The sequence below is a fragment of the Zeus faber genome, assembly GCF_960531495.2.
Source record: "Zeus faber genome assembly, chromosome: 10".
NCBI classification, from domain to species: domain Eukaryota; kingdom Metazoa; phylum Chordata; class Actinopteri; order Zeiformes; family Zeidae; genus Zeus; species Zeus faber.
In genome coordinates, this window is record NC_137199.1 from 14923695 (window position 1) to 14950233 (window position 26539).

Consider the following 26539-nt stretch of genomic DNA (forward strand, 5'->3'; position numbering starts at 1 on the left):
TGTAATTTGTGTGTGGATTCTTAGTAAAGAGTGTCTGATTTACTGTACATGTTTTGCATTTCATACGATGCTGTTAATGCCTTTAATTCAGTGACTAACATGTCCTCAGTATGTACTACAATCATTCACTTCACTCGGCATTCATGTGGACATAAACTCACATGGCTGAACATCAAATCAGTGGTATTATAGAGGAGAATGAACAGCTGTAATAAAACTGCATTTGCAGCTTCATACAGCAATCTTACTCATTTTCTCTCCCCAACATCAGCCAGAATGTGAAGGAACGCCAGGCAGTGCTGCTGGACTACGCCAACTCCAACTACACCAAGGGCCACCTCAACCCCAGCTTACATCACAATAATGAAGACAACCGCACAGTCACCTTTACCCTGACAAACATCGTTTCCCAGAAAAAAGGCTCAAACTCCGGCCCCTGGGCCAAGCTGGAGCAAGAGGTGATGGAGCGGCTTGTGAACTTCGGCCAAGGGTCAGCACATGTGATAACGGGGGCCCTGCCCTGCCTCTCTGGACAGCGGTGGATCAACAACCGAGTTGAGGTCCCCGAGTATGTGTGGTCCACGCTACAACACCAGCATGCCAGAGTCTGTGAGGCACCTTTTCCCCCAAGTATGCAGTCTTCGTTAGAAATGACCAAGAGAGCGGGGAGGAGATTGTACCAATGGACCCCAAGTCCAGGGCGAAAGGCTACGACGTGAAGCAGATGTCCTTGAACCAACTGGAGGATGTCCTGAGGCAAAGGCTGGCCATGCCCATCAGCCTGTTTCAACAGCAGTGCCAGTCGACAAGACCGACCTAACATGAGCTCCAGATAAGCCATCAGGCTGCCAACGTAAACCTCGTGGCTGCATGTAAAACACCTGCCACCCTATTGAAAAAAAATAAATGTATCTCCAACTAATATAAAACACTGCCCCGTCTCATGATGTTACACTAATTACTGCATATTAAACTGTTATTAACTGTTAATATTTTATCAAATCTGAGAGCCAGGATTGTGTGGCCAGATATTCAAACAAATAGGTCCCTACACAACTACAGGCTGGATAGTTTATAACCTTTTAGGGCTTTTGGAATCAAGTAAACAAAGTAAAAACAGAGTAAAGAATAAAATATTGAAATAGGTTTATTTCCCATTGGTACGACCAAAAAGATTAAAGATACAAAATAGCAAACTGTTGATGATCAGGTCATAAAAACCAAGGCAATTGGCTTTATGATCTATAACATAAAGCTATGAATACAAAGATAAAAATGTACACTTTTTGACAAACATAAATATTGACCTAATAAGATTCAATTTTTACAAATAAAAACATTTTGAAAAAAAGTTACATTGAAAAGGTTTCTATTTGCCATGTAGATTATATCTGGCATCAGGCAAAATCCCCCACACTGAATTCATCTTTTCTTTGCAAAAGAAATGATCTCTCTGTTCTGTGTGCACTCTTTGACACACCAAATATCAATATAAAACGGAATCCTGTAAGAAGCTGAAAGAACAACATCTCAAAATCACATTGCAGATTCTTCCAAGTATATTTTTTTCAGCCCAAAGGCTACCTTACACCAGACGACACAAGTCACACTCCCATTTAACAACCATGTTTAATTAATCACTCAGTTTTGAGATGCAGAGGTCCACAACTATATGATTTTGTATTGTTGTGTTCCTTAATAACTTCGAGTCCCATTAAAGTGAATTCAGTGATTTGTTTCTAAACACATTATACATTTTAGAGAGTGATTGCTGAAAACATGTGAAAAGACCGAACGATGAAGTACTGAATTGTGGAGTGAGACCGTTAAACTGCTTCTCACCGTTTTTGTGGTGCGGATTTTTTTGGGCGGGTCTAAATAACGACTTGATGTCGTAGAGCGGTCATACTCGGCACGGCCGCTCCCCCCTCACACCATATAAATGCCAGGTGGGACCGTTGGAAACAGAGCATCGGTGGAGAAATAAGCTAAGCTAACAGCCTGGAGTTTGGGATAAAACACTGTTTTGGGATGTCGCACAGCGGAGATTATCGGCACCCAAAACAATAAAGAACCGTCACGTTGGTTTGACCGCTATTGCTTCACGATTTTGAAACCTAATTTTATATAGCTGTCAATTATTTTACACCATTCAAATTTGGCTGGGTGGTTGATAACACATTTTTCTATGGCGTGACAATCTCAGAAAACAATTTTATTTTTCACTTTACAGGTACTTTAAGCATCCTGTTGCAAACCACCAATTACCTCATCTCCACTACCTAGAACTGTGCTGGGAAGGGCCGTGCAGGGTTGAGCTTTTCTTTGTGTCATTTTTAAAATTGCATTCTGAACTTTACTGTGCAGAGCGGAATAGGGCATAACGATATCCAACAACTGGCTAATTAATGACAAGAACCCAAAACAAGCAAACAAGCAAAGTGAAATGTCCCTGTCAACAATCAGGGGATCAATCATGAACAACATCATTTATGTACTACAATATTTAGGCCTTCCCGCATGGCCCAGTTCTAAATGGGCCAGCACCAGGTATCAAATGAGGCTGGAATTTATCACATGTGGTTCCTGAAACCAAGCCACCAGGATGGAAATGAATTAAGAACCGTGCTTTTCACAGCACGGTACAGCCCTGTATTGGAAAAACATAAGATGTGACCTACAGTAGGGAGTGGTTAGCAAGTGAGACCTCACCCCATTGGATCTTAGCAATGTGGTAATATAAATCAGGTTGTTAGCCAGATAATATTAAATATGTTTTATATGGTCCAAATGGTCCGAGGAGGCAAAGATCTTATTACCGGTAATACTGCTCTGACTGGAATCTGTGACCACCAGATTAAATATGCTGGTGACAGGGGCGTCCACAGATTGATGCAACACGGCATCTTTCGGCTCGTCTGCAACAGTGCAATAATTTGTCATCTGGTGTAAGGCCAACATAACTCGACATGTGGGACAACTTTCACGGTTGTTCCATGTCTCTTCCGTCTTTCCGCACCTGTCCGGGCTGTGCGGAACTTATTCTAAAAACACTGGTGGCTTTTCAGCTGCTCTACGTCGCTGAAGCTCTGCCCACACTGGGTGCACTGCAGCGCCGCCTTCTCGCCGCTGTGAATGAGCTGGTGTCTCTTCAGGTACTCCACGCGACTAAAGCGCTTGCCGCACGCCTCGCAGCCGTACGGACGCTCGCCGGTGTGGATCCGCTGGTGGCGCTCCAGGTTGCCCAGGCGACTGAAGCTGCGTCCGCACTGCGGGCAACGGTGGGGCCTCTCGCCCGTGTGCACCAGCTGGTGGCGCTCCAGCGAGCGTGAGTGTGTGAAGCGCTTACCGCAAAGCTCGCAGCAGTGGGGACGCTCGGCGGCACAGGCACACTCGTGGTTCTTGAGTGCCCAGGCGTGGCTGAAGGAGTTGCCGCATGAGGCACAAGGGAAGGGTCTTTCGCCCTCTGCGCCGCTCCCCGGCATGTGGGCACCGCCCAGGGGGCAGGGGTGCTCATCCAACTCGGCCACCGATGTGAAGCCGCCGCCACACTGGGGGCAGAAGTGCAGCATGTCCCTGCCCATCTCCTCTTCTTCCCCGACGCTCTCCCCGACGCTCCCCGGGGCAGAAAGGTACGGCAGCTCCTCGGGGCCTCCATGCTCCTCGGGGTCTCCTTGCTCCCCCGAGTCCCCCTCTCGCTGCTTCTTGGACCAGCCGGACCGCAGACCGCCCCCTGTCCTGCCGTGACCCTGTAGGTCCTCCCGCTCCAGAGTGGGCGGCTGGGGCTCCAGCTCCTCTTCCTGCTCCAACCCGTCGAGGCCGATGTATTTGGGGGCCTCACCGCCCGGGACCTCGTCCGTGGTTGGGCTCACTGAGTTGGAGGCCTTCATGGCAGCCCTCTCACGGCCCCTCTCAGCCTTCAGCGCCGTCTCCAGGCCTCTGAGCTCATCCATGCTCATGCCCCCCTCTGAGGGCTCCGTGGAGTCCATCTCCCACTCCTCCTCCTCTCCCTCCTCCTCGTCCTCCTCCCCCCTTTCTCCGGGATGAAGGGCCGAGGGACGATCGGACAAGTCACCTGTGAGGAAAAGGCAGGAGGATAGACACTGTATGGGAAGACGGCCATCATGTGATTGACACACAATGGTTTGGTCCATCAAACATTTCCTAGTAAATGTATTCCTAGTCCAACTACCTTCACTGTGAGATCTAAAGCTGGTGTGAAGATTCTGGTTGGGTGGGTCCATCTTCAAAGCCTCCTTGATGAGTCGCAGAGAGGCAGGTTGATAACCCTCAAGTTGACCATACTGCACACAAAGATCAAAGGGCATCGATGAGTACCTTGTTACTCAGGCCTGCTCTCCAAATTTAAACAGGCCACCTGGGTTTTTACAATAAATGCGGGCAAATAAACTTAAAAATAACAGCCTTTACAGGCATAAAGTGCAACTAATATCTTGGGTGATTTACACGTCCACCACCTCACTTTTCACACAGACTTCTCAAAATAATCACATACCACATCACATCCAGATTTTTTTCTGCTGTCAAAGCCACCTTCAAATGACTTCATGATGGGGGCAATAAAGCATCCCGCATGCTTTGAATATTCAAAAAGCGGCTCAGGAGAGCGCAGCTCCGCTCTACCATGGTCACATGATGGAATAGCAAAAAGCTTTTCACCTCTAACAGTTGTATTCCTGCCTAAAAGCTTCCCGCACTTGAGGTTTGGAGTGCCCCACTTGACGGGCTCCGCTGGCATCTAAATATCAAATCGATAGCACTGCCCCCACCCGTTATATCTCTGCAGTGGTTCAGTGGCTGAAAAACCTCTGGAAATATACTGGATATGTTCCCGCGGCGTTATCGCAGTTTCTCTCTCTCTCCCTACATTCGTTCCCATATGAAGCTGCTGAGCGGCGCTGAGAAGCCTGTGCCACTTTCTCCTCCTCCTCTTCCTCCTAGCTCTGGAGACTGAGAGACCCATCTTTTCCTCACCTCCTCTTTGATGTTGGCTGTCTCCTCCCCCTCTCCAGCGAGGCTGCCCTCCCCTTCCTCGTCCTCCACCGCCAGCCCTCCCTCGTCCTCCTCGTCCCCGGGGAACTGAATGAGGTACATCTCCCGGGCCTCCTTCCTACCCCCTGCTCCTGCCACCAGCCCCACAGCTGCTCCCCCGCCTCCCCCGGCTCTGGCTCCGGCTCCTGCTCCTCCCCCCGCTCCCCCTCCGTCTTCTTCCCACACTCCTCCGGGCCAGCCCTTCCCATAAGCTGCTGCCGGGCCCTGCTTCTGCGAGCCTCCTGCAGAGGAGAGGAGAGGAGAGGAGAGGAGGGAGGGAGGGAGGGAGGGAGGGGGGGGGGAGGGGGCACACGGAGAGACAGGAAGGAGAAACAGAGAACGAAATATGGGGGAGGGGGGGGCAGAGGGAGAAGAAGAAAGAGTGAGAGAAGTGGGAGGAGAGTGTGTGTGTGTGTGTGTGTGTGTGTGCGTATGTGTGTGTGCGCGCGCACGCACGAGAGAGAGAGAGTCGGAGATGAAGGGGGTGAAGAAGAGGGCGGAGAAGTGGTAGAAGAGGTGAGGGAGGAAGGGAGAGAGCGAGGGGAAGGAGGAAGACGTGATGAACGAGTAAAGAGGGGGGGTTGCGGGAGAGAGGGAAGGAGGAGGACACGTGACTCGGTAGAGGAGCAGTTGAGAGAGAGACACACACACAAGTGGAAGAGAGGAGAGGGAGGACATGTCGAAGGAGAAAAGGGGGGGGGTTGAAGAGAGGGTGAGAAGGGGAGGGAGTGGAAGTGAAGAGCGAGTGTGTAATTATGGAAGGAGGGTGGGGGGGGGCGCAGAGAGGAGCGGAAGAGGAGTGGAGTGGAGGAGGTGGACGGGAACAGCATGCAACATGATGAAGGAGCGCGGCACAGCAGTGGAGAGGAGGTGTGGGGGCAGGGAAGAAGCACGGATAAGGAGAGGAGAGGAGGAGGAGGAGTTAGTGGGAAGGGAGAGAGAGACAGTGTGGGAGAGAGAGAGAGAGAGAGAGAAATGGAGGAGATGTGGGGGCAGGGAAGAAGCACGGATAAGAAGAGGAGGAGGAGGAGGAGGCGGAGGAGGAGGAGGTGGAGTTAGTGGGAAGGGAGGGGGACAGAGAGAGAGAGAGAGAGAGAGAGAAATGGAGGAGATGTGGGGGCAGGGAGAAAGCACGGATAAGAGGAGGAGGAGGAGGAGGAGGAGGAGGTGGAGTTTGCGGGAAGGGAGGGGGACAGAGAGAGAGAGGGAGAAATGGAGGAGATGTGGGGGCAGGGAGGAAGCCCGGATAAGGAGAGGTGAGGAGGAGGAGGAGGAGGAGGTGGAGTTAGCGAGAAGGGAGAGAGAGAGAGAGAGAGAGAGAGAGAGAGAGAGAGAGAGAGAGAGAGAGAGAGAGAGAGAGACGGAAAGGGGGGGAAAGGGAGGAGATGTGGGGGCAGGGAGGAAGCGCGGATAGGGAGAGAGATTGTGAAGGAGAGGAGGAGGAGGAGTTAGCAGGAAGGGAGGGAGACAGACAGGGAGAGAGCGAAGCGGAGGAGGTCGGGGTAGGGAGCAGGAGAGAGACAGTGAGAGCGTGAGCACAAGGAGTGGGAGGGACAGAATGCAGTGGAGAGAGGAGAGGGGGAGGTGAAGGGCGAAGGGAGGAGGAGGCGGCGGCGGCGGGGGAGTAAGAGAGGAGCAGGAGAGGAAGGAAGGGAGGGGAGGCGGGGGAGCGAGAGAGAGAGAGACAGATCAGCTCTAGCCAGATGGCTCCCAACCAAACAAGTGCGTCTTCACATAAGCACTGCCTGCAAAGCAAGATTTAAAGGAGGGGGGAATCAAATCCGCACCATTACAAATCACATGAATAACATGGTTATAATTTTCTAAATATATGTCTGGTAATGTGCCAGGACTTGTAAATACAGACATAAATACGACCCAAACTATCAGGGACAGGCGGTGTCATGAGCACCCAGACTACGGATACTCACTCGTCTCGTGTTTTCGTTTCTTTCGTCCCCCTTCCTCGCCCGTAACCAGGCCGGCGTTCCGGCGGTTCGCGGCCCAGCCCATGCCGTACTTGCGCTCGTTTCGCAGCTTGTTCTCCGTCAGCCTCAGGCGGAGTTTCAGTGCCTCGTTCTCCTTCCTGTTGAGCGACAGCTCCACCAGATAGTCGTTCACCGTCTCCTGGAAGAGCTTGGTGATCTCGCAGACCGACGCGCGGATCAGGCTGTCCATGACGGCCGTCAGGTGGGTCTCGAAGGAGGTCACGCACTCCTCCATCGCGGCTGCGGGTTCGGACCTGGGGGGAGCGATTGTCGTCGGGAGGGAGGGGTGACCAAATGGACTGTTGTCATCATCGGCGGTGTCGTATCTGCGTTGCTGTTTGGATGTAACCAGGGCTAACGCATGCTTTGCAATCCCATTAGTTGTATTAACTGAGCCACACACACACACACACACACACACACACACACACACACACACACACACTACAACTTGTCCAAGAACTGTGGAAAATATTACCAATATTGTTATAGTATTATAATACCATTGTAGTGATTTAGACATCAGACAAATGTAGATATGGTCATAATTCAGTGATGACATAACAATTTAGACCTCCTAACACATTATTATTGTATCCCGCACATAACACTGCATCTATATTCATATTTATAGCCACATCCAATAGTATCAGTGGTATTAACTTTCACAAACGGGATGGCTCGTTTTGTCTTTGTTTAAAGGAAACTTATTCGGTACTATAATTTGATTATCAGTAAATGAACGTTGATATACTGTATATATTATATTGTTATAACTATTTTGTTTTTCACCCCGGTACACAGAGGTGTATAGGTATTACATTATGTTATCTCGCAAATGTCTTTTATTTTTTGGTGATATTTTAGATCTATACACATCGCCCGTGGTTTTTTATTCGTACGATCGTATCATTACTGCCTACTGTTTCGGTGTGAGCCGGTCTATTTAGTTGTTCACTCGTAGCCTTCACAGTTACGAAAGAGACCCAAGATAGTAACCTCCGCGCTCGTCGTTCCGGAGTGGCGGCGCTAGCAGACCGGATAATTCCCCTGACCCCCTCCGCGCACGTACCGTTTCGGAGCCGAAATACGGAGACCGGGGAGGCGGAACGGCGAGAAGCCGCTCGGTTTCCGGCACCGCCGGGGTCCTCGACGGGAAACAATAAACCGCGGAAAGGGGGTGAGAATTATTCCCCCCCCCCCCAACAAAAAAAAAAAAAAAAAAAAAAAGAAGCCTCCAACTTCTTCCCCCCCCGCTCCACGGCACCGTCTCCCTGCTCGCCGCCCGCCCTCAACACGGCTCTGTGATGCCGAGCGGCACGGCGCATGCGTGCTACCGTAATTACCCTACAGCCCAGAGCAGCCGCACCCTGAAATACTCCAAGACTCCGAGTTGACGCTCAAAATAGACAGGCAGGCAGGCAGACAGACAGACAGACAGATAGATTTATTTGTCACATACATATACATACTTTCATACATATATGCAGTGAAATGTAATGCAACGCACCCGGTGATAGCACGCAATATGTCCTAGGAAAAAATAAATAAAAGTAAAAAATTCCTTCCTAATAGACCGACTAACTGACTCCTAAAACGTAATACAGTAAGTTGAATACTTACTGTACTAAAAAAAATATAGAATAAAATACAATAAAAATAAAATGAAATAAAATGGAATGGAATAGATAGATAGATAGATAGATAGATAGATAGATAGATAGATAGATGGATAAAAATGGCAATATATGTCAAAGAAATACAAAAATACAACAATTGGCAATATTCATTAAACCCAAAACTGGACAATGAACGATGAGCCTTTCATCTGAATTCAATGAACTGCAATTAATGTTATTGTGAAATAAAAAAAATAAAAATAACAAAATAAATAAATAAACAAACAAACAAACATATATATATATATATACACATATACATATATATATATACACACAAAAGTGAGTGTTTGAACATGCCCCTGTCAGAAAATCGATGTAGTCGTTTTGCCTCTATGAGTGTACGTGTGAACGGCACAAACTGAATCCTCCGGGGCGGATGGGGGCGCTGTGGTGACGGGCGTGGTCGCCAGCCCGCGAGGAAGAGTCCTCCCCGTGGCTCTGCGGCGAAAGGTTCGGCCCCGTGTTCAGATTCGGCCAAACAAAAAGAGCCGTTTCGAGCGATCGACTCCCCGTTCGTTCGATTCGGGCGGCACGGCTGCGAACGGAATTCCCGCAAGAATAATTCTGTTCTATCCAAACTATTTGTGTTGGGCGGACGAATGCAAACCGTGGATCCCGGAGAAACTTTCAGCGTAATTCACACACACACAAAAGAAAACCACACATGTGCTTTACTTATGCCCAACGTATATATTTTGGTAGAATGTGAAAGTGTAAATCAATCAAATTCAGGATTTACTTTGCCAAATGCCTTGGACATCATTTAGTCCTCAGCGATTTTTATTTTTTTTTGTGAATCTTACTCTTTCGCCTCACCCACTCCCGCTGTCGTGCCAAAAAAAGGTGATCGTCCGCCAAAAAGGTGATTGCAGCGTCTACACTGTCTCCGAAAACCTTATTTATGCCTCAAAATGATTTGGTTTCACTCACGAGGGTTATATTTGAAAGGTGACCGCCCATCCAGTCCCTTTTACCCGCTGAAAAGCCTCTGAAAGGGCCAAAACCGGTAACTTGTCGAATTCCACTTGACAAGAGGTGACTGCGGCTCCTCCCTTGCGGCTGAACGGTTGTTTCTGCCTCAAAATGACTTGATTTCACTCTCGATTGTTATATTTGACGGATTATAACCCACGCAGTCCTTTTTTTTTAATACCAGTTTAAATACGTTTAAAGTTCAACTCATCAAATGCAGTTTTGCACTTGCTTAAAAGGTGTCTGCAGCGCCGCCCTTGCGGCTGAAGGGTTGTTTCTGCCTCAAAATGACTTGATTTCACTCTCGATTGTTATATTTGACGGATTATAACCCACGCAATCCTTTTTTTTTAAATACCAGTTTAAATACGTTTAAAGGGCCAACACAACCCATCAAATGCAGTTTTGCACTTGCTTAAAAGGTGTCTGCAGCGCCTCCCTTGCGGCTGAAGGGTTGTTTCTGCCTCAAAATGACTTGATTTCACTCTCGATTGTTATATTTGACGGATTATAACCCACGCAGTCCTTTTTTTTTTTTAAATACCAGTTTAAAGTTCAACTCATCAAATGCAGTTTTGCACTTGCTTAAAAGGTGTCTGCAGCGCCTCCCTTGCGGCTGAACGGTTGTTTCTGCCTCAAAACGACTTGATTTCACTCTCGATTGTTATATTTGACGGATTATAACCCACGCAGTCCTTTTTTTTTTAAATACCAGTTTAAAGTTCAACTCATCAAATGCAGTTTTGCACTTGCTTAAAAGGTGTCTGCAGCGCCTCCCTTGCGGCTGAAGGGTTGTTTCTGCCTCAAAATGACTTGATTTCACTCTCGATTGTTATATTTGAGGATTATAACCCACGCAGTCCTTTTTTTTAATACCCGTTTAAAGTTCAACTCATCAAATGCAGTTTTGCACTTGCTTAAAAGGTGTCTGCAGCGCCTCCCTTGCGGCTGAAGGGTTGTTTCTGCCTCAAAATGACTTGATTTCACTCTCGATTGTTATATTTGAGGATTATAACCCACGCAGTCCTTTTTTTTAATACCCGTTTAAAGTTCAACTCATCAAATGCAGTTTTGCACTTGCTTAAAAGGTGTCTGCAGCGCCTCCCTTGCGGCTGAACGGTTGTTTGTGCCTCAAAACGACTTGATTTCATGCTTGATGGTTATATTTGACGGATCATAATTCCCCCCCCCCGCGGGCGGCAATCACTTTTTGACGCGACACCGGCGCACGAGTCGTTTGCTGCTATCGAGTAGTTCCGGTACTGCGGTGCACACTGCGCACGCTCCCCTCCCCTCCTCCGCGGTAGCCGGCACTTGTTCACGCAGTCATGCCGATGTTCGCGGTGAATACCAACGTGGCCAGGGGCGACGTTCCAGCGGCTCTCCTGTCCGAGGCCACCGAGGCGCTGGCCAAGGCGATGGGCAAACCCGCACAGGTACCGTAGGACCCTCTGCTGCCCTGTTTCCTGCCAATATGGCGCTTCATTGGTGGCGGCTGCTAGCGTCACTGTTCCTCTAATACGGAAGCTAGCACTTCCTCAAACGGGTCACTAGCCTGTGGCTAGCTGGCTGGGGACGCGCACTTGCAAACGAGCGCAGGGATTGCGTCATTTAGGAAACGACATCATTAAGGTCCCGCCCGAACTTTTTCCCTTTTCCTGCCGCGGCATGCCTTTGGAATATCCGCACGGATAGAGCCGGAGCACAGCGCTGCTGTTCTGAGCCGATGGGGAAGTACATCACCAGTCACCGATTCGTCATCAGTCTTGATCCCGCAACGCATTTTATATACGCAGTGGTGCTTTGACTTACGAGTTTAATTCGTACGGTGACGGAGCTCGTAATTCAATCTGCTCGTATAGCAAATCAATTTTCCCCACTGAAATTAATTGAGATGTCATTAATCCGTTCCAGCCCCCCCAAAAAACCACGCCATTTTTTGTTACGTGTTTTTTAAATAAGAAATGTATTTATAAATAACATTGTATAAACATAAAACATAATAAAAGTGTATAGATCTTTTTTGCCTTCTCGCAAATGATACCCTTCCGTCACGCTATCTCCTGCGAGCTGCTTCTCCGTCAACCACACCAACAGCAGATTCTCCATCTCATTATCATTACATTATCTTAACGCCCTTGGCTGGCGTAATACCCTTTATCGTATCCTCCTGCTTCAGTATGGTACATATCGTAGAAGTACTACGCTCGTACTGCCTCGCCAATCCCATCACACGCGCACCTCGCTCATGTTTTTCTAAGATTTTGCGCTTTAGGTCAATGGACATCATCCGCTTCTTCTTCTCAGCACTTACTTTTTTCGGACCCATGGTTCGAGGAAAAAAAAAAAAAGGCAAAATAACTGCACAAAAAGCTCAAATCGCGAGCGCAAAACACAAAAGAGATGCTTCCATGAGGGAGTGCGACGGGGGATGCTGGCCGCATTCGCTCGCCACGCCCACCAGCTGCGGTGCACCTGAAGCTCGCTCCTTGTAACTCAAATTTTTGCTCGCAAATCAATACCAAAAAACGACGGCTTGTAACTCTGAAAACTCGTATGTTAATGCGCTCGTAATTCAAGGTGTGTGTGTGTGTGTGTGTGTGTGTGTGTATTTTTTTTTTTTACTAGTGTCCCGCGGAATGCCAGTGTGTGAACACTGATGTACTAGTAGTACACCAGTGTACTAGTGTTCCCAGGACACTGGTTAAAGAGAACTGTCCTAGTTAATGGTTCTCAAACTAAGGGGTTGCGGCCCATTTGTGGGTAGTGTTAGGGAAAGTGGGTCGCGGGATGCCTCCTCTAATGCGTTTTATCGCCAGTATCCCAAAAAAGCATGCATTTTACAATACTCCGGATGGATGACCCACTTTCTACAGATAGATCTATGGAAGTGGATTGGAAAGAAGAGTAGAATATTAAGAGATGTGCACAGTTAGGTGGAGACATTTAGAGGGACAAGGACCCAATCCAAAATAGTCTCCTTTCTCTGCCACCTTCTCAACCTCAAGATGTTTCCTTTGTGATTTTTTTTCCCCTGTTATTAAATGTACAACACCTCTTCATTATGTACTGATATAGCACTCACTATTGGATGACATAACAAGACACTCTCAGAAATTGTTTGGACATATCCCAAATTATTTTCCTGAACCCCTCCCCGGGAATGAATAAAGCGTTATCCAATTCTCTTTTGAGGGATTCAGACACAGGGGAGGGATACATTGCTATATACAGGGTACCTGGCCTGAAACTTCCGAGGGGACTGGGTTTCTGATTCAGAAGAGGGACTGCACGGTGGGTGCATTGGAGAAAGGCTGGTCCTGGGCAACCATTTTACTTGATGGATGATGAACACTGTCAAAGGCTGTGTAACAGCTTTTAACTTGACTGGGTACTGGATCCTTTATAGATACAGTCCAATTATATTTTCTTTGTGTTTTGATTTATCAAAAGACCTTTTGGACAAGATGCGCAGGTGCTTTAGATGATATTTAACTGTACGTGTGTCTGCTTAGTTTGGCACCTCTGATCCAGCCTAGTGTGCAATGCAAATTTACTGTGGCACATTTCATACACATGGAAGAGTCTTATTTGGTTTTAATTAGATATTCATGAAGTGAGTGCATGCCAGACTGACGGGTATTGTGATCTGTTCTTGCATATTCCAGTATATTGCTGTTCACGTCATTCCTGACCAAATGATGATGTTTGGAGGAAAGGGAGACCCCTGTGCCCTCTGCTCCCTCCACAGCATTGGCAAGATTAATGGTGCTCTGAACAGACAGTACACTGAATTGTTAAGTGGACTGCTCAACAAACACCTGGGAGTCTCCTCTGACAGGTACAAATGCAGAAAAGCACATCTTCAGCAAACAAATAACTTCATGTTTAGACAAAGAGCTAACTGAATGAAAGATGGACATTCCCAACATCCCCAACACATACTGTATAACACACATAATAAATATCGACATACTCAGGCACTGATGTACAGAATGACGGTTGAAAGATTAAATACTCAAATTCAAACATGGTTCACAGATCTCAATCACCATATTCACTCTTTTGTTCATGTCAAACATTGTAACCAGACAAATATTTGATCTATTTTAGGATCTATATTAACTTTGTTGACATGGAGGCAGCGAATGTTGGCTGGAACAACTCAACCTTTGGCTGAGCTGGATGACTGCCCCTTTTCAAGAGAAGATCTTCCTACATGTATTAGCATAGTTAAAATCAAGTTAAATGAAGAAGCGGAGACACCCAGCATTCCAGTAGGCTTACGTGCACTTAGTCTTTCATGCACTTGGCTGAAACACTTAACTTCACAATGGACCTCCCACTGAACAGGACCTTTTGCCATGTCTTTGAATAAAGTGACCCTGCACATGAATGCCCGTTCTGCGGTTTTCTTGTTCTCTCTGCATTTATGGACATAATGAGCCAATTTGTACTCAATGCCTGTAGTAATCTTTGGAGTAATGATCTGTCAACAGAGCTAACGCAAATATATCTATATCAGTCTGATAGCTAAAGGTCCCTAACAATATTCTTTGTTTTATATTATTCTGTTTTTAACATTTGCACAGTGCATCCACGAGCAAATTATAAAACAATTATTTTTTTAAATGCGGAATTAAAATGTATTTAAAAGGCACGTTTAATAACCTTACGTGTGTGTGTGTGTGTGTGTGTGTTTCTGTGCACCAACTGCCAATACATTTTTACGACATCTCATAGTAAATTGTGTGGGAGATAACCCCTCCAGATGTCGTCGAGGTCCTTCCACACACACGTCGTAGTTCAAAATGAGCGCGCTCAATTCGTCAGAGTTCAAAGGGATGAAAGATTTACGGTTGTAATACAACAAAGAACAATAAACCGAGCTGCTCAATGGAGCAACTAAAACAATCATAGATCACGTCCTTTTATGCTTAGTGTTCAACTCCTCCTAGAGTGGAACCTAAAATTCTGTTCCGCCCTGCTTCTGCGCAACCATTGTCCGGCATATTTTTTTTCCTCTATTGTTTTTAAGTCCACGTTGCTCTTAAGAAATTTTCTATACCCCCTTGTTTACTGGTCTTGCACCGTTCCGATGTCCGGGCCCTCTGTTTCACTTGTTTGCGACACCATTATTTCCTGATCTAGGCTAAACGTAACACAAAAAAAATGGTTATATGCCCTTTAATCATCATGTAGCACATGTCATTTCCCACAATTGTCTGGATTATGCATGAACAGAAAAATAATCGCTTTGACGGCTGTGTATTACGGTCTATAAGAGTGACAGTTGAAGAGAGTGACATGCTCAAACACTACTTTTCAAAAATACAGGCAGGAACAAAAACTGTACAGAGTACAGTGCTTAGAAACAAAGGTAAAAAGTAGATCTTGTTTTATGGGCAGCGTGTAGCGTACGTAATGGTTACAGGGACACCCTGCAATGAGCAGGTCATTGGACTTAAAATAGTTTACAGCTCCGCCTAAAACACTGGAACAAGAAGGAATTAGAAGAAGCAGTAAAAAAAAGAGGGGCCTACGGGAAGACGCAGATATATTAACGGCGTCGTGTTGGAGGACAAACGTGGATCTCGTCGGATCGAGCAGATCCACCTTTCATTCGGTGTGTTTTATTAGCGGACACGTTCCTGGCGCTCGGGGGAGGATGCTGCGTTCGGGTCACCCGGAGCGGAGCGGAGATCGGAGCTTCGCGTTTATTACGACTCGCCAGCGTTCGCGGACGGTCTTCGATGGCGATCACCCGCGCGGGGGACGACGACGACGAACGCGTGTTATCTCGTGGAAACCTGGTCCGAGATGGCAAAATCGCGTATTTACGCATCAAATAACGAATAACAAATAGAATGGCGTTAACCCCTCCGGCTCGCCCGTGCCCCCCCCCCCCCTCCCCCTTTGACGCCTTTTTAAGCGACGTGTGAAAAGTCGTTTCAAGCTAGCGTTGCGGCGGTTCACAACTCTCGGAACGCCTCGCCGTGAAGCGGGCTCGGCCGGGGTCAGATCAGCGGCGAGACGGCGGTTCTTCCACGCCGCCGAACGCAGCTCCGGACGCGACGACAACAGGAAATGACGTCCGGCGGGTCGCCCCCCCCCCTCACCAAACATGGCGGAGCGTTGAAGTAAGGTAAGTACTTTTCTTTTGGCCACCGCCAAGCGCATGTTTGTTTTTGTTTTTTTTTTGTTTTTTTGTTTTTTAACTATATATTTATTTTTATTTTTATTATTATTAGTAGTATTTTTTTTTTTACCGAATACCGCCACGTCGAGCGCGTTAAAACGGAGATGTCACCGCTCGGGACATTCCGAACAGCGATGTCTGGAACGGTAAATGGACTGCATTCGTGCGGCTCTTTACACACACACACACACACACACACACACACACACACACACACACACACACACACACACACACACACACACACATAAACACACACACACACACACACACGTACACGTACACGTACACACGTCCACACGTCGATGGCGGCGGCGGCCATGCGAGGCGCCTTCCTGCCCGACGAGCGCGGTCGGTCAGTAAGTCAGCGTCTTGGGGAAGACGCAACTTGGACCCTGCCCCACGTAGTCGCCGCATACGCAGACTCGAGGCGTGAAGTGAGCGATTTCCAACAGTAATGAACAATTACAACCAAGAAACAATACCGGCGGACGCGGCAATAGTAGAAAAAATCAGATAAATCTGCAACATAAAGTTACAAGGTCAGAGTAAGATATTACAATATATTACATAATTATTAGCCGCGTCTATACGTGTGTGTGCATACCTAATTACACACACACATACATACCATGTCAGTACTTGCTGTTCATCCTTTCTACTGCTTCTTGTTGCTGTTTTTTCCATTTTAACCGTTCGCATTCTTCCCCGCATATTGAAATGTATTTGGCCCAATAAGCTGATCCTATTTGCAGGTAAGAGCCAGGCTATAGAATGCCTCCACTGCCTATGTTGAATTCACTTTTTTCCTCTGGCAGATAAGTACTGGAGGGACGACTCGGACTGCGCGCGTAACCGACCGAGGAAACGGGAGCCAACCCGATTTGGGCGGACCCATGAGCTCACGGTTGTCTACGGACATGGCGGACCATCTCAAGAACACGTTTCAGACACAGTTGACCTCAACGATGGACTTGCTGTTGAGGTCGGCAGTATGTGAAATCACCAAAGTCTTTGAGAGCAGCGTGAACGACCATCAAGTGGAGCTGACGCAGAAAGGAGAGGAGATCTCGATGCTGCGATTACAACTGGAGCAGGCCCAGGTCAAGTTGAGGGAACGGGGCGAGGGAGCGGACGAGAACAAAGCCGTGAGCGGATCTGAAGAGGTCACAAACGACTCTGGACAAACCCCCTCATCGGTTGCTGAGATTGCTGATGACGGTAGACGCTTCAATTTTCAAAAGAGCTATTGGAGTCCAAATGGAATAATTTGAACCTGCAACACCATAAACCAAACTTTTAACATCTCTGCCTTAGCATATTGATAAACTCATACAACTTTTATACTACCTATATAGTAGTTTTTTTCCATCATACATCTTTTAAATGTATAGTATTATTATATCATTTAATGGATATTTGGGTTAAATAAAAATCATTGTAAATACTATCACATTTGCATTTGCTAGATAGAAATGGGCTTTTATTTACATACAAAATTCCAATGTGTACATTTTTCTGTGTGATTTTCTCTCCCCCTTTTAATAATAATATTTTTGTGCAGTACCTGATGACTGGTGCGCTCCGCTGGGCTGTGAAAACGTAGTAGTCCAGCAACCCAGCGGCGATCAGGCGGACGGCGAGTGCCCTAGCGTATCCCTGCGCCCGATGTCCGTGTCCCTGTGGCGCATTCCAGCCATCAAAGATGAGGTCAGGGTGCAAATGTAAACATGTACCACATATATAGATATAATTATCAGCATCCCTTCATGTAAAATTGTACTGTGATTAAAAACTTTCAGCCATATGACCGAATATGATATGGAGCCTAGCTATATCTCCGTAGCCTGGCGGATCACTAATTCTTTAAGATTCACGATGCTCTCTGTATTTCAGGTGCTGGAGGAAGACTTTGACTCCTATCTTCAAACCACTTTTGGCTCCGCGACAGGTGGAACCGCCGCTAGGCTCATCCACCAAAAAGACAAGGGCACCAGTACTCTACACCCGGCCATTAAACGAGAAGGTGTTCCGACGGGCAAGCGCCGACGAAGCAAGAGACTTCAACCTGGGAACGAGCAGGCACAGGGTACTGTCGGCCAAGGCAAGAAAACAAAGATCACAGCAACAGAAGCTGACGCAGACTTAGAAGTACTAAAAAATGTCAACGACAAACATTACTTGTGTAAGTTCTGCCCTAAAGCCTTTGATACAGAGTTTGGCCGAAGCGTGCACATTAGACTTGCGCACAAGACGTGCTCAGGTTGTCGAGAGATGTTTCCTTTCCCGTCCTATCTTCGTAGACATATGAAGTTGTGCAACAAGCTCAAGAATAAAGGGGATACTTCATCCTCCCTCTGTGAAAACAGGCCAGTTTATCTCCCAAATAACATACCTAGCACTCCCAAAGGCCGCAAGTATGTGTGTGGGGGCTGCCACAAACAATTTTGTACAAGCCAAAAACTCAAAAAACACATGTATCGCTACAAAGGACAGAATCTATTAGCTTGTCCCGTATGTCGCGAAAAATACCATGGGGAGTTCACTCTGAAATTACACATGTGTAAGACTCACAATGAGCGGCCGCTGGCAAGTGGTGATGATTTGTGGACCAACCCTTTAGAGGAGCCTGTGGAGGATGAAGTAAACACCGATTCGGTCAGTGAAAACCAGGGGTCCACCGGCGAGAATGGAAGCGCGACCCCCCGCAGCCGAGGGAAAAAGAGAAAAAGCATACCGTGGGAAACCATGGGCAAGCAGTGCCCCACAGGTTACAGTTGCTTGGTGTGTCAGAAGGTCCTGACCAAAGCGTCTGTACTTGTAGAACATTTCCGCATACACACGGGGGAGAAGCCAGTAATCTGTGTCTGCGGCCAGACATTCCGTTGCTATGCGTTACGCAGCACGCACAGAAAGAAATGCCCTGTTTTGCAGTTGACCCCGTAGAGGTAAATTCCTCAGCCAAATGGTGCTGCAGGGATTTGCCTCATGTATGTATGAATGTTTGGGGCAAGGCTAACTGGTCAGTGCCGCAGATATTTCAATTTTGTTGATGGGGCCATTTGACGTTTCGGTTTTCTACTCTCATTGAATGCCAGGTCCGTTGTTACTCGTGATCAACTCTGTTCATTTTAATACCTTTTTAGTTTCATGTTCCATGAAGACATGTTCAAGAGGGGTGGACAGAAACTTGGAAAAAAAATGTGTTATGGTTATGATATAGATCCCCAAATCGTACTCCCTGATAACTGTGTCTGAAATCAGACCCTCAAAGGCACAGAAGGGGGATGAAGTTAAAGAATGAATGTTCAAACTTAAACACATTCCAAGTTTTTGTTGTTGTATGTGTGCAGTTAATGTTCAATGAAATAGCATTTCTTTACAATATTAAGACAGTTGCAGTATCATGGACCAATATTGGTGTGTGCATTGCAGTTCCAGTTATTGTTAAGATCCCATCCCATTTAGTTTTACTTTAATTGTTAATTGTTGTTATTAGGGATTGAACGTGCAATCTTTATTGATTGGAAAAAGTTGAGGAGGTTAAAGTAACCTAATTAAAATTTGTTTCATAACCGAGTAGCCTGTTTATTCTGTCGGGGTGGCCTGAATTTATGACTAATTCCATTTACTTATTTAGCCTATTTAAAGAACAATTATTTGGCTATTTATATCATTCTATTTACCAAAAATAGAAAAATATAAATAACGCTTAAATTGCTCTACAGTGAGAGAGAGAGCGAGCGAGAGAGTGAGAGTGTGAGAGGGAGATTGGACAGGTTACAGGCGATGTGTGTTGTCATCCTTGGGTGTTTCGGACACACCATCCTTGCTGGTAATTTATCAAAAACATCACGACTGTGAGGCGGGAGTGTCTTCTCTTTCGCAATGTTTACTGGTCACTGGCAGGTATGTAATTCTATACCACACTGATTAAATCATTAATGGTATTGACTATTCCATTGTTAGAGAAACCCATCAGTCAGTTTTGATGACTACCCTTGATTAATCCCGATTGTTCAATTCCCGTCCACCTACTGCCTGCTCCTTCCGTGTGTTCTAAAGTGCAAACATGTAAAAAATGTTTTACCTTTCAATGGCACCTTTTTACAATCAGTCATTTAGCATGTCAATCAAATCTAGAAAAAAAGGCTTGTCCAAAAAAAAATAATAAAACGTCCCCCCAGAGCACAGACCAGTAGAAGGCCCTTGACCTTCAAGGCCCTGCAGATTGATTCCTGGGGGATGGGTGTCATTTATAAAATCTAGTTAGGCCCCGAACAGAAATAAAGATTGCATCAACCCAATTTTATTCTATTCATTGGTTAACTATATTTTCAGTGACAGTTCAGGTGCATATTTACCAAACTTTAATATTCTCTGCCTTAGCACATTGATAAACTTATGACTCATATCAGTATTGTAGCTCATGTGCTCCCCATCATAGTAATTTTTGCCATTGTGCATCGTACGTCTAACCCTAACCCTAACCCTTTTAATTAACAGTATTATTGTATCTTTGAATGGGTATTTGGGTTTAGTAAACAGCATTGTAAATGGCATCACATTTGTGTTTGCTGCAGTAGGTAGGGATTGGCTTTCATTTAAAAATTTTAGTTTGTTTTTATAACACAAAATACTCGGTTACCGTTTTCCTGTGTGATTTTCTCCCCCCCTTTTAATAGTAATATTTTTGTGCAGTACCTGATGACTGGTGCGCTCCGCTGGGCTGTGAAAACGTAGTAGTCCAGCACCCCAGCGCCGATCGGGCGGACAGCGAGTGCCCTAGCGTATCCCTGCGCCCGATGTCCGTGTCCCTGTGGCGCATTCCAGCCATCAAAGATGAGGTCAGGGTGCAAATGTAATGTAATGGATGGAAGTGACGTTTGTAGCACACTTGTTGAAGGCGTAACATACTGGACTAAATATCAACAATATGAAGTTATGGAAATGTCTAACCTAATTAGCATGGCACCCCACATCAGTCCTTAATGGAAATATCGTTCACAAGGGTTGAATTGTTGAAGAGAAGCTTAGAAGCTGGGAACAATCGCATTCCTGCAATTACAATCAAATTCAATAAAACAAGACCCTTAAGAGAGTGTTTCAGTGCCTCTGATATTGAGGGGAATCTCAGTATCGCAGTCAAGTCATTGTCAATTTCAAATATTTTGAATGCGCACTAATGACCACGACATTCTGCTGTGCTCTTCATGCCATATACTGCATATTCAACTCTGGTCAGATTCCCAAAATGTGTTGGGAGCATAAAAAAAAACATGGTATCACAGTTATCAAATGATTACATTCAAATATACATTTAAAGCATTTTCCTTGATTTCCTTCTTATGCCAGTAGTGTTGCTGCTAATTCTTTCTGATCCTTAGAGGTATGCATTTTCCTGTAAACTTTGATTTTCATAACTATATATTTTTTATTGAATTCTAATAGACAAACAGGGGTGACAATTAAGCATAGCGGCTTGTTTATGGTGAAATGCCATCAAATACATTTTGATGATTATTTTGTGATTTTATGTAGAAAAACATTTCTTTTGACTAAATAAGTGATACATTTCGCCAATATCATGCAATTAATCACGATTAATTATTGAAATAGTTTGACAGCCTAGTTAAGAAACACTGTGATACATATAAATATTATTATCAGCATCCAATAATGTAGAATCTTAATGGGATTAGAACTTTCATCCATATGACTATATGAAGCCTAACTATATCTCCGTAGCCTGGTGGGTCATCAATTCTTTAAGATTCACGATGCTCTCTGTATTTCAGGTGCTGGAGGAAGACTTTGACTCCTATCTTCAAACCACTTTTGGCTCCACGACAGGTGGAAACGCCGCTAGGCTCAACGACCAAAAAGACATGGGCACCAGTACTCTACACCCGGCCATGAAACGAGAAGCCGTTCCGACGGGCAAGCGCCGACAGAGCACGAGAGGCCAACCTGAGAACGAGCAGGCACACGGTCCTGTCGGCCAAGGCAAGAAAACAAAGATCACGGCAACGGAAGAGGACTCTGACGTAGAGGTCCTACAAACGGGCGACAACAAACACCGCTTGTGCAAGTTCTGCCCCAAGGCCTTTGACACGGAGTTCGGCCGCAGCGTGCACATCAGACTCGCGCACAAGACGTGCTCAGGTTGTCAAGAGATGTTTCCTTTCCCGTCCCTTCTTCGTAGACATATGAGGTCCTGCAGCAAGCTCAAGAATAAAGTGGAGGATTCAATCTCACCCAGCAAAACACCGATGTCTACAAGAAATACGGCAGCCCCCATTCAGGAAAATGGGCCGGTTTATCTCCCAAATAGAACATCTTGCTCTCCCAAAGACCACAAGTACTCGTGTGGGGACTGCCACAAACAATTTAGTACAAAAAAGAACCTCACAAAACACTCGCGTCGTTACAAAAGTAAGAATCTATTCCCTTGTCCCATGTGTCCCAGAAAATACCATAGGGAGTCTGCGAGGAAAATTCACTTGTGCCAGACTCACACCGGACTGCCCATGGCAAAGGGTGATAATTCGTGGACCCACCCTCTAGAAGATGCTGCGTGTGATGAAGTTAACACCAATTCAGTCAGCGAAAAACAGGTCTGTCCGGTGAACACGGACGCCGGATGCCCCGCTGCGGCTGAGGCCAAAAAAGAAAGAAGGGCGTACCGTGGGAAACCATGGGCGAGCGCTGCCCCCACAGGTGACAGCCGCTCGGTGTGTCAGAAGGTCCTGACCAGAACATCTAACGGTCAACTGTTCGTTTTAACACCGTTTTAGTTTTCATATTTTAACAGTCCGCGAAGACACGCGGTTAAGAGGGCCGGACGGTAACGTGGTTTATAAAGTGAAAGAAAGGATGGTCAAGCTACTACACATTACAAGTTTGTTTTTGGTATGTGTGTAGTTTAATTCTGAGTCGAATTGCATTTCTCGACAATATTACGATGAAATTGTTGCCCTGTTAATATAGTTATCACTTATTTGTATGTATGTATTTTTTTTTTAACCACGAGTCTGTATTTTTCTATTTTAAAGCGAAATCGCAATCCTTCCATCCATGTCCTTTGTTTTTTGTCATTTTTATTACTCTTGCCTTGGCAATATTAACCCGTTTCCCATGCCAATAAAGGCAAATTGAAGAGCGAGCGGGAGAAAGGACGGACTACAGGGGTTGTCTGTTGTCACCTTTGGGTGTTTCGGACACACCCCTATCTTGTCATCAACATCCTTGCTGATGATTATCAAAAAAAAAAAAAGTCATGATTGTAAAGACGGGAGTGTCTTTCTTCTTTGCAATGTTTACTGATGACTATGGCAGCTATGTAATTTGATACCACACTGAATAAACAATGACTTGTATTTTGACTATTCCATTGTTAGAGAAACACATCAGAGTTTTGATGACTACCCTTGAACAATCCCTATTTTTCAAGTCCTGTCCACATACTACTTACTCCTCCTGTGTGTTCTAAAGTGCAAACATGTAAAAAAAAAAAAAAACCAACGTTTTACCTTTCAATGGCTATGGCAACTTTTTTACAATAAGTAATTTATGTCGATCAAATCTAGAAAAAGGCTTGTACAAGGCCTTGCAGATTGGTTCGTGGGGGATGGTTGTCATTTATAAAATCTAGTTTGGTCCCGAACAGACACATGGATCAACTCAACCCAATTTCATTCAATTCGTTAGTTAACTATTTTCAACGACAGTTCGGGTGTGTATGTTGTTTTTTGTTTGTTTGTTTTTTTCTTTGCATTTCACGTCTTTATTTTCTTGAAAAATTGGTTTTGATTCAGGTAGCTTCTGTTAGGCCTATGATATTTGATTCCCGACCTATTACACTTATAAAACTCCAGATTCCTGTTCTACACTTAGGTTGGAGCAACAATGACAAAATAAATCAATTAGTGGCAGGCACGTTTTGTGCAGCAGTGTTCTATACATTGGTTGATAATGACAAAAACATCATTAAAATGGAGTGGGTTTTCTTTGCAGGTGCACATGTTTTTGCAGAATCTTCATCACTCTATTCCTGTATATCTGAAGAATGCATGCTCTGTGAAGAAAATGAAGCGCACTGCGGGGAGAGATGGAGAACCTGCGGGAGTGCACTTGGTGGACTCTTGAACTGCCGTCTGGTACACCCACAGAGGCAGGTGGAGGTCCTAGTCGCGCTGTTGGCTGCTGTTCAGGATCGCAAGCTTGGTGGCCAGCGTTGAAGTGCTGCATCAGCCCGTCGCTTTTGGGGTGCAGAGGCATGGTCCTGGTTTTCTTGACTCCCAGCCGCTGGCAGACCTCGCTGAAAACCGCCGCCTCGAGGTTCGGTCCCTGGTCACTGTGCAACTCTTCCGGCGCACCGAAGTGGCAGAACATCTTGTTGACCAGGTGTTCGGCAATGGTCTGGTCAGGCACCGTGTGCGCCTCTGGCCAGCGCCCACACTGGTCGTCGGCCTGCCCCTACCCAGGCCTGGACATGGGAGAGGATGGGGTCCTGGCTCTGGTCTCGACGGAGCTGCTGGGGATTGAGGGTCTCCAGGCTGTCGTGGCCTGGTAGGATTTGGGAGCCAAGGTCACTGCTGGGGGGGGGGGGGGTCGTCTCCATCTGCTGAGGTGGTCCAGAGGGTCCCCACCAATGGAGTCGCCGTCACCCGGTCCTCCACACGCTCGACACGCCTCCTCCTCTCAGAGGCGTCAGGACAGGGCGTTTGCATTGGCGTGCAGATGACTGTCCCGGTGGCGGATCTCAAAGTCTTTGTCCTGCAGGGCCTCGAGCCACCGGGTGAGCTGGCCCTTGGCTCCTTAAAGTTGAGGAGCCAGACGAGGGAGGCGTGGTCAGTGCGTAGGAGGAACTTTCTCCTGTAGGAGTAGAGCTGGAAGTGGCGAAGCCCCCGAATGATGGCCAACAGCTTGCGGCGGGTCACACAGTAGTTCCTCTCCAGTCGGCTTAGAGAGCAGCTGTAGTAGGTGAGAACCTGCTCACCATGGTCAACCTCCTGGGAAAGAACCGCACCAAGACCCACGTTGCTGGTGTCTGTGTCCACAATGAATGGGGGTCTGGGTTGGCCACCAAAGGGGCCTCGATGAGCGCTGCCCAGAGTTTGACAAAGACAGGAGCACAGTCCTCTCCCCACTGAAACGTCTGGCCTTTGTGGGTAAGCTAGTGTAGCAGGCCGGCGACGGTGGCAAAGTCTTTGACGAACTGCCAGTAGTACGAGGCCAGGCCCAGGAAGCTTTTCAGCTCTGCAATGTTCTGTGGGATAGGCCAGTCCTTCACCGCAGCTACCTATGCTGGGTCTGTGGCCACCCCCTCACGACTGACAACGTGGCCCAGGAAAGCCGTCTTTCACTGGAACAGGTGGCACTTCGTGGGGCGGAGGCGCAAGCCAGCCTGCCGGATGACGGCAAAAAACGTTGAAATCCACAGCGTGGGCCAAGAGGTCATCAAGGTAGACCACGCAGTGGCTGCGAAGGATATCACCCAAGACTCTCTCCATGAGGGGTTCAAAGGTAGCTGGAGCATTGCACAGGCCAAAAGGCATCTCTTTTAACTGCCAGAGACCCTGGCCGATGGAGAAGGCAGTCTTGGGACGGGCCTCTGGTGTCAGCTCCACCTGCCAGTAGCCGCTGCGGAGGTTAAGGGAGCTGAACCAGCAGGATCCAGTGATGTGATCCGGGGCATTGTCAATGCAAGGAACTGAGTCTATCTTTACAGGTGATATCATTGAGGTGGTGGTTGGCTGGTATTGATGTAGAGGACCCCCTGGTGGCTGGTAGTTATGTGGAGGACCCCCTGGTGGCTGGCAGCGACGCAGAGGCCTGTTGTGCCCCAACTTCACTGCTTGTGTGGAGTGTCACAGTCCCTGTGCGCAGGTAAAGCTTTGACCTAGGAACATCCACTATAGCCTCCCACTTGGTCAACAGGTCCAGTCCGATGATGCAGGAGTCCTGGATGTTGGCCAGCCAGAGCTGATGGTCTGTCCTTGGGCGTTGGTGGGAGGGGTGTGGGTGGGCAGCGGTCCCCTCTTTGCGCTAGCCTGCTCTAGTTTTTACGATGGCTGGGGCTCCAGACATCGTGGAGCCAGGGCCGGGCAATAGTGTGAGATGTGGCCTGGCTCCCCGCATCGATATCAGTCCCTAGCAGACTGCAGAGCTGGCCTCCCCGTCTATCCCCTAGGTTGCGGTGGGGGAGCAGGGCTGGCTTGCCAGGTCACCTCTTCCCCGTCGCTGTCATGGTGGTCAACACGCTGCACCTGATACCTCGCGATTGGAGAATGCTCCCTGGTACACAACACGTGCTCGACCCATTCGGCTTCAGTCAGGGCCGCTGTCAAGGTCCTCAGTCCGTCAAGGCGGATGTGTTTACGGAGGCGTTCTGGACGTAGCCCCCGGATGAAGGCTTGGAGAGCAAGTTCCTCCTGTGTTGCCCCAGCAAAGGTAGGATACCTGCACGTAGAGGTGAAGGTCCGCAGCGTAGGCACCAAGGCTCTAGCCCAGTCCCCTCCGGTGGTTGACAAGCTGAACCCTGACACCATCAGGGTAAATCTGGTGGTCGAAACAATACTGTAATGCCCACTCAATGGCTGGCCAGTCGTGCCGTTCCTCTGGCTGCAGGTCTATGAGAATTT

At 47.1% G+C, this 26539-nt stretch overlaps 3 protein-coding genes across 4 annotated transcripts; 2 read left to right on the forward strand and 1 right to left on the reverse strand.

Annotated features, from left to right (window-relative positions):
- Positions 1-1129: 1129 nt before the first annotated feature.
- On the reverse strand, positions 1130-8227 carry LOC307236328 (uncharacterized protein). The gene is made up of 5 exons (XM_080008704.1): positions 8113-8227; positions 6984-7294; positions 4996-5294; positions 4193-4304; positions 1130-4075 (listed from the first exon to the last, which is right to left on the reverse strand). The coding sequence occupies exons 2-5, from the start codon at positions 7273-7275 to the stop codon at positions 3045-3047; spliced, it is 1734 nt and encodes a 577-aa protein (XP_079864830.1). The 5' UTR covers positions 7276-7294; positions 8113-8227; the 3' UTR covers positions 1130-3044.
- A 2729-nt stretch (positions 8228-10956) lies between these two features.
- On the forward strand, positions 10957-14091 carry mif (macrophage migration inhibitory factor). Its single transcript, XM_080007910.1, has 3 exons — positions 10957-11130; positions 13363-13535; positions 13808-14091. Exons 1-3 carry the CDS (start codon positions 11023-11025, stop codon positions 13872-13874), a joined length of 348 nt encoding a protein of 115 aa, XP_079864036.1. The 5' UTR covers positions 10957-11022; the 3' UTR covers positions 13875-14091.
- A 1698-nt stretch (positions 14092-15789) lies between these two features.
- On the forward strand, positions 15790-23225 carry LOC307236189 (uncharacterized protein). Of its 2 annotated transcripts, none has more exons than XM_080008515.1 (6): positions 15790-15839; positions 16712-17114; positions 17458-17603; positions 17790-18078; positions 20595-20740; positions 21692-23225. In XM_080008515.1, exons 2-6 carry the CDS (start codon positions 16790-16792, stop codon positions 22688-22690), a joined length of 1905 nt encoding a protein of 634 aa, XP_079864641.1. In that variant the 5' UTR covers positions 15790-15839; positions 16712-16789; the 3' UTR covers positions 22691-23225. The 2 variants fall into 2 exon arrangements, with proteins under 2 accessions (XP_079864641.1, XP_079864642.1); XM_080008516.1 differs by having other exon boundaries at positions 17790-17982.
- The last annotated feature ends 3314 nt before the right edge of the window (positions 23226-26539 follow it).

Coding starts and splice junctions, on each gene's coding strand:
- LOC307236328 (XM_080008704.1), bottom strand. CDS start 7,275: ATGGAGGAGTGCGTGACCTCCTTCGAGACCCACCTGACGGCCGTCATG. Junction 5,295..6,983: donor GAAACGAAAACACGAGACGA/GTGAGTATCCGT, acceptor TCTCCTCTGCAG/GAGGCTCGCAGAAGCAGGGC. Junction 4,305..4,995: donor CAGCCAACATCAAAGAGGAG/GTGAGGAAAAGA, acceptor CTTTGTGTGCAG/TATGGTCAACTTGAGGGTTA.
- mif (XM_080007910.1), top strand. CDS start 11,023: ATGCCGATGTTCGCGGTGAATACCAACGTGGCCAGGGGCGACGTTCCA. Junction 11,131..13,362: donor CGATGGGCAAACCCGCACAG/GTACCGTAGGAC, acceptor TGCATATTCCAG/TATATTGCTGTTCACGTCAT. Junction 13,536..13,807: donor CTGGGAGTCTCCTCTGACAG/GTACAAATGCAG, acceptor GATCTATTTTAG/GATCTATATTAACTTTGTTG.
- LOC307236189 (XM_080008515.1), top strand. CDS start 16,790: ATGAGCTCACGGTTGTCTACGGACATGGCGGACCATCTCAAGAACACG. Junction 17,115..17,457: donor TGCTGAGATTGCTGATGACG/GTAGACGCTTCA, acceptor ATTTTTGTGCAG/TACCTGATGACTGGTGCGCT. Junction 20,741..21,691: donor TTCCAGCCATCAAAGATGAG/GTCAGGGTGCAA, acceptor TCTGTATTTCAG/GTGCTGGAGGAAGACTTTGA.